The 7538-nt window shown below is 47.2% G+C and overlaps 1 protein-coding gene across 1 annotated transcript in view; it reads left to right on the top strand.

The window, feature by feature from the left end:
- Nucleotides 1-7538, top strand: part of LOC109534902 — a gene marked incomplete in the record, with an annotated part of 103979 nt that overhangs the window by 65735 nt on the left and 30706 nt on the right. Inside the window, 7 exon segments of the mRNA XM_048666803.1 lie at nucleotides 2581-2793; nucleotides 2847-3002; nucleotides 3338-3580; nucleotides 4326-4579; nucleotides 4704-5070; nucleotides 5129-6880; nucleotides 6939-7232. Coding sequence (XP_048522760.1) covers nucleotides 2581-2793; nucleotides 2847-3002; nucleotides 3338-3580; nucleotides 4326-4579; nucleotides 4704-5070; nucleotides 5129-6880; nucleotides 6939-7232 — 3279 coding nt within the window.

The raw sequence follows: 7538 nt of genomic DNA on the forward strand, positions 1-7538 counted from the left end.
GAGGTCGCGAATTTTTAGAACAGACAGCGCAGTATAATAAACTCATCCATTACTGGACTGATTTTTACTAAACTGGAAAAAATCAGGGTTCAGCTGGATTTTTATGAATCATTCAGCATTTTTAGAATAAGGCATCCTCTAAACACGGTGAACATTTCAAGTATCCACTTGCTTTAGTTTGGAAGATGTTAATTTTTTAAGAAAAGGGCGCAGTTGCGGCGTCTCATCCACCACTGAGCTGAAATTTATTGAACTGGCAAAAATTCAGATTCTAGGAAATTTTCCTGCAATTTCGCTAATCTGTAAAATCGAGCATCGTCTAAACAAGAAACACAACATCGCCTAAACAACGATATTGTCTAAACAACAAAGACACGATTTTTTAAGGGAACAAACGCAGTTGAGTAAACACATTTTTACCGGGCTSATATTGATTAAGCWGGMAAAACTGATGATTCCGCACMATTTTTATYAAATATYCAGAATCTTTAGAACCAACTACGSTCTAAAAGTGGTAAAAATTTYAAATTWTTGCCTGCTTTKGTGTGGGAGATGYGATTTTTTAAAAGAGAAAGCGCAGTTGTCTAGACACGTYCATTACWAGACTAATATTTAGTGAGCTAGAAAAAATCTGRGTTYTTCAGRATKTTTATSAAACTTTYAGMATCTTTRGCACCTAGTGTCTTCTAAATATATCACAAAATTCAAGTTGCTGCTTGCTTTAGTTGCGAAGACACGATTTTTTAAGGGAACAAGCGCAGTTGAGTAAACACGTTTTTTACCGGGCTGATATTGAATAAGCTGGCAAAACTGATAATTCCTCAAGATTTTAATTAAATATTCAGAATCTTTAGAACCAATTACGCTCTAAAAGTGGTAAAAATTTCAAATTATTGTCTGCTTTGGTGTGGGAGATGCGATTTTTTTAAATAGAAAGCGCAGTTGTCTAGACAGGTCCATTACTAGACTAATATTTAGTGAGCTAGAAAAAATCTGGGTTTTCAGGATTTGTATGAAACTTTCAGAATCTTTAGCAACTAGTGTCTTCTAAACATAGCAAACAATTCAAGTTGCTGCTTGCKTCCGTTGGGAAGACACGATTTTTTAARGCCACAAGCGCAGTTGAGTAAACACATTTTTTACCGTGCTGATATTGAATAAGTTGGCAAAACTGATGGTTCCGCACAATTTTTATTAAATATTCAGAATMTTTAGAACCAAYTAYGSYCTWAAAGTGGTWAAAATTTCAAATTATTGYCTGCTTTGGTGTGGGAGATGCGATTTTTTAAAAGAGAAAGCGCTGTTGTCTAGRMACGTCCATTACTAGACTAATATTTAGTKAGCTAGAAAAMWTCTGGGTTTTCMGGATTKTTATGAAACTTTCAGCATCTTTAGCACCTAGTGTCTTCTAAACATAGYMAAAAATTCAARTTGYTGCTTGCKTYCGTTGGGAAGACACGATTTTTTAAGGCCACAAGCGCAGTTGAGTAAMCRMATTTTTTACCGTGCTGATATTGAATAAGTTGGCAAAACTGATGSTTYCGCACRATTTTTATTAAATMTYCAGAATMYTTAGAASCAACTAYGRTCTWRAAGTGGTAAAAATTTCAAATTATTGTCTGCTTTGTTGTGGGAGATGCGATTTTTTTAAATTGAAAGCGCAGTTGTCTGGACACGTCCATTACTAGACTAATATTTAGTGAGCCAGAAAAAATCTGAGTTTTTCAGGATTTTTATGAAACTTTCAGCATCTTTAGCACCTAGTGTCTTCTAAACATAGTGAAAAATTCAAATTGCTGCTTGCTTCCGTTGGGAAGACACGATTTTTTAAGGCCACAAGCGCAGTTGAGTAACCAAATTTTTTACCGTGCTGATATTGAATAAGTTGGCAAAACTGATGGTTCCGCACGATTTTTATTAAATATTCAGAATCTTTAGAACCAACTACGCTCTAAAAGTGGTAAAAATTTCAAATTATTGTCTGCTTTGGTTTGGGAGATGCGATTTTTTAAAAGAGAAAGCGCAGTTGTCTAGACACGTCCATTACTAGACTAATATTTAGTAAGCTAGAAAAAATCGGGAGTTTCAGGATTTTTATGAAACTTTCAGAATCTTTAGCACCTAGTGTCTTCTAAACATAGCAAAAAATTCAAGGTGCTGCTTGCTTTTGTTGGGAAGACACGATTTTTTAAGGGAACTAGCGCAGTTGAGTAACCACATTTTTTATCGGGCTGATATTGATTAAGCTGTTGACGAACTAGAAACTGATGATGGTGGAAAACACCGAAACGTATTTTAATTGATAAATAGACAATGAATTGATTTTGATTTGGAATTGAAACACAGTCAGGCAAGTATGTACATATTAATAATGCCGTTGTCAGGCATAAATCAGGGCACTTGGAACGAATCTGATTAAGGCGCCATTCACACTTCAGAGCGCTCACTCTGCATTCCATGTCGGAATTCTTCACGCATCTATTGATAGTGTTAACCATACCCTGCGGTAACATAATCCGAGCTGGCGCAAAGCGCTTCCGCATCTAAACCCAACTGAAAGTGATTTTTCTCCGGTTGCAGACATCGATGAATGCCAACAGCCCAACGCATGTGGCCAGCATGCCCTTTGCCAGAACACGCCTGGAAACTACACCTGCTTATGCCCGGAAGGATTCTACGGAAACCCATTCGACGGATGTGTGGATGTGGATGAATGCCAACAACCTGGAACTTGTGGACCAGGCGCCAGCTGCACCAATGTGGTTGGAGGCAGAGAGTGCCATTGTCCTCCAGGTAACTTGAGGAGACTAACAAGGAACCTCCCATTTCATTGCTGGATACTGTAGGCTATGAAGGCGACCCCTACACGAGCGGTTGCAATGATTTCAACGAATGTGCCAAAAGTCCTTGCGGACGAAACGCCCTCTGCTCCAACATGGAGGGCAGCTACAAGTGCTCCTGTCCGCCCGGCTTCATCGGCGACCCAAAGTCTGAGTGTTCAGGTACAAAGCTCACCATGGCCATCTGCCTAACACACCTGTATATAGTTGTACATATTCAGACAACACACATGCAAACGGGCACGTGAAGACCGGATCTCTCTCCTTCTTTTGTACAAATCTGTAACCAACAAACCCCTAATAGAGTCGGGCGAAAGTATAGCGACTAAACAAGTAACCATCCAACGCTTGGAACCAATCCCCACTGCTCAGAGAAGTTCGGCTCTTCCCGTGTCCCGAGCGTCCACGCAGCTGTTGTGTCCTCATTCACATCTGCAACACAACAGCCGCCCATTACCTACTCTAACCAATCGCTTTACTCGCCGGTGGCCGCGCAGATTTTAACGAGTGTGAGTCGAACCCCTGCGCAGCATCCGCCTCCTGCCACAACAGCAACGGCAGCTACACATGCCTGTGTCCCGAGGGATACACGGGATCAGCTAATGAGGAATGTGTCGATATCAATGAGTGCGGCAAAGCGGGCGCTTGTGGAATTAACGCCAAATGCATTAACGTCCCCGGCTCCTTCAAGTGTCTCTGTCCATCCGGCTTCACTGGACAGGGCCATCTCTACTGTGAAAGTTAGTTGTCTTTTTGAGGCCTGATTGCATGGAGACTGACGGAGGTTTTGGTTAGCTGAGGCACCTCTTGTCATGCATGATCATCTCGCTGCAGCTAATCAAAAGGTTCCTGGCATGTGAATGTTCAATTCGGGTAGCTTTTGGGAGGATCTGAAGGAAGTGAACACAGCACTTGAGCCAGCTGGTCCTTCAGGCCCTGCCGTTGTAGTTAATCGCCCTGCTTTGAACGGGACTGTAGAACAGTCTTCTTCAAGGCGGGCGCTCGGTCCTTGTACAGGTAGCTTAGCCTTAACTGGAGCTCCACTAACTTTCCCGTATGTTTTTGTTTTATTTTCGGGAGTTCTCGCAAAAGACCAGTCTGTTGATACACACCCACACTTCATTGTATCATCAACATTTTGCCAATCATCACCCGTTTGGAGTGATCATGGACTGCTCACAGTTGTGTAGATGGGCCCAAGTGTATTTTCCACATAACTACTTATTGTTAGTTAGTACCAGCCTGATCTATAGAAAGCCTAACTGTACTGTATACATTTTTGTACAATCAGCGTGTAAAATGTAATCGTATTTTGTCTTGCAGAGTATGTAATTAATTTCTGTTTCAGCTGCTTGCTGCTACTTGTTGTTGTTGTTGTTTAGTTTGTCTTTACCTGTTCTGTTTCTTACAGTCTGTCCTCTTTTGGTATGCGTAGCGCTTTTCTAGTTCCATCGCTCCAAACACTATTTTATCGAATGTTCTCAGATGTAAATGAGTGCGAACCGAACCCATGCGGAGCGAACGCCCTTTGCAAGGATACAGTGGGCAGTTATGTTTGCACTTGCAAAGAAGATTATACGGGCGATCCGTTTAAAGGGTGCACGGACATTGATGAATGTGCCACTCTGGATAAACCCTGTGGCACGCACGCAATTTGCCAAAACGCCGATCCAGGCTACACCTGTCTGTGTCCTCAGGGATACCAAGGAAAACCACAACCGGAGGTCGCTTGTGAACAAGTAAGGCAATCCATCAACTTATTAACATTGCATACCAACAGGGTACAATATAACGCCTCCTAATCTGGGACACCCTGCACAGTCTGCACCAATCAAAAAAATAACATGCAATTGTTGTCCACAGGTGGACGTCAATGTTCTCTGCCAGTCCAATTTCGACTGCACCAATAACGCCGAGTGCATCGAAGGCCAGTGCTTCTGCCAGAAGGGCTTCACGCCCAAAGGCTCAGTGTGTGTGGACATAGACGAGTGCCAGAACAGCACCAGTCCATGTGGGCCCGACTCCAGTTGCCTGAACACTGTGGGCAGCTTCCACTGCGAGTGTGAAAGTGGCTTTGTGGGCGCACCTCCCATGATAGAGTGCAAGGCGCCATGTGAAGACGTGAAGTGCGGCAATCACGCCTACTGCAAGCCCGACGGAAGCGAAGCCTACTGCATATGCGAGGAGGGCTGGACCTTCAACCCCAGCGACATCTCAGCCGGTTGCATTGGTAGGTTTGGGCACCCCAGGGCTGTTTTCCTGGGTCATAACCATCTCCCCCATTGCAGATGTGAATGAGTGCGACAAGGCCAACGGGCCCAGTGGTAGGTGTGGCAGCAACGCGCAATGCACCAACCTGCCGGGGACGTTTGCATGCCAATGCCAGCCGGGTTTCACTGGGAACCCCAACCAACAGTGCACTGATGTGGATGAGTGCACGCTCGCCAACAGCTGTGGCGTGGGCGCAATTTGCAAGAACTACCCAGGAGGGCACTCATGCGAATGCCCCGAGGGCACCGTCCCGGAGCCGGACGCCCACACCAAATGCACCGAAATCCTCGCCTGCAAGCTGGACGCAGACTGTCCAGGAAATTCGCTCTGCGACAGGAAGAAGTGCCTGTGCCCCGAGCCGAACGTGGGCAACGACTGCCGACATCCGTGTGAAGCGTTGAGTTGCGCCCCCAATGAAGAGTGCATGTTGGTCAACCGCCAGGCGAGCTGCATCTGCAGCTCCGGCTACACCAACTCATCCACTGGCTGCACCGATGTGGACGAGTGTCTGAAAAACCCCTGCCAAGCCGGGGCGGTTTGCAAAAATGAACCGGGGACGTTCTCCTGCCAATGCCCGGGAGGAACGTCGGGAGACCCCTACAGAAGCGGGTGCAGTCGGCTGGCGCCTCCCGCCTCCGGCTGCTCGAACGACAATCCCTGTGCCGCTGGGGAACAGTGTATTTTGGACGAATTCTCCGGCGAAAGTGTCTGCATTTGCGTGAACGGCTATGTGAGGGATCAGGCCACCGGCAAGTGCAGAGACAAAGATGAGTGTAGGGAGCTGCGCGACAAGCCGGCATGCGGCCTGAACGCCTTGTGCAAAAACCTGCCTGGCAGCTACGACTGCCAGTGTCCTGCAGGGTTCAACGGAAACCCGTTCCTGGAGTGTCTGGAGTGCAACAGTCCAGACTGCAGATGCCAGCCGCCCTACGAGCTGAAAGACGGCAACTGCATCCTGGCGAGCTGCGGGCCGGACGGCTCCTGTCCTAATGGGGCTGAATGCATCACAATTACAGGAGGCGTTAGCTACTGTGCGTGCCCCAAGGGATTCCAGCAAGCCCCAGAGGGCACTTGTGAGGACATAAACGAATGCATGGAGCAGCAGCAGACTTGCGGGTATGGGGCCCAGTGCCTCAACCGCCCTGGGTCTTTTGAATGCCACTGCCCCGAAGGGTACAGCGGGGACGCCTACAACGGCCTGTGCTCCCCAGCGCAGAAGAAGTGCATCAACGACAAAGAATGCCCGGAGAATGAGCGGTGCGTGCAACCTGGAGAGTGCGTCTGTCCGCCGCCCTACTTCACTGATATGCTGGACGGAAACAAATGCAAAAGCCCTTGTGAGCGCTACCCTTGCGGCATCAACGCCAACTGTACGCCTAGTGATCCTCCAAAATGCTCTTGCAAGCCCGGGTACGAGGGCGATGCTATTCAAGGGTGTTCGGAAGTGGACGAATGCAAGCGGGCGCCTTGCGCCTACGGCGCCCATTGCCTCAACCTGCCTGACGGCTACAAATGCATTTGCCCCAAGGGCATGACTGGGGACGCCTACAAAGGCGGCTGCATTCTGGACACGCCTGGGACACCAAAGTCAGAGTGCCAGTCCGACAAGGACTGCGTCAACATCCTAACCTGTCTGGATGGATCATGCGTGAGCCCGTGCGATTCAGTCCGATGTGGATCGAACGCCCGCTGCCACGTCCACAACCACAAGGCCTTATGTGAATGTGCGGCAGGATTTGCGAAAAACACCAAAGACCAATGTGTATCACGTAAGTAAATCGCATCTGCCCAGTTCATCCAGCTTAAGGCAGTTTTCACCTTGTGCAGCTTGCGAGGACTTTGCCTGTTCGTCCGGCGCCCAATGCATCCTCACCTATGAAGGTCCGACGTGTCGCTGTGCAGAGGGTTCGATAGGGAACCCGTTCCCTGGCGGTTCCTGCATTAAGGACGTGTGCTCATCAAGTCAGCCCTGTGAGGAGTCCAAGCTGTGCATCAGTGGGCGTTGCAAACAGCGATGCCAAGGAGTGATTTGTGGTGTGGGCGCCCACTGCGACCAAACCAACAACAAATGTACCTGCGACGATAATTTGGTGGGGAATCCTGATGTGATTTGCATGCCTCGTAAGTATTTAGCGGATGTCGATGTGAAAGCTGCCCACCCGTGAAATCTTTCCTGCAGGTTAAAATATGGAAAATAGGAAAGACCCGTAAATTTTATTTGTAAGGGGGACACTTTAAATTCATCAGAGATAGGCTTTCGAGGCCATTCCTATGAAACTAATGGGTTTTTAGGCTTAAGCTTACGATTAAATTCTACCGAACGATATGATTTCTTCCTGACGTTTCGCAAGCACGAGTGGCTTGCATCTTCAGAAGTGGTTTGCTTGAACGCTTACACTGTTCTCATCAGAACCCGCGTTCAGTTCT

Source organism: Dendroctonus ponderosae, unplaced genomic scaffold (genome assembly GCF_020466585.1).
Source record: "Dendroctonus ponderosae isolate FM_Combo_2020 unplaced genomic scaffold, Dpon_F_20191213v2 Dpon_F_20191213_5, whole genome shotgun sequence".
Taxonomy (NCBI): Eukaryota; Metazoa; Arthropoda; class Insecta; order Coleoptera; family Curculionidae; genus Dendroctonus; species Dendroctonus ponderosae.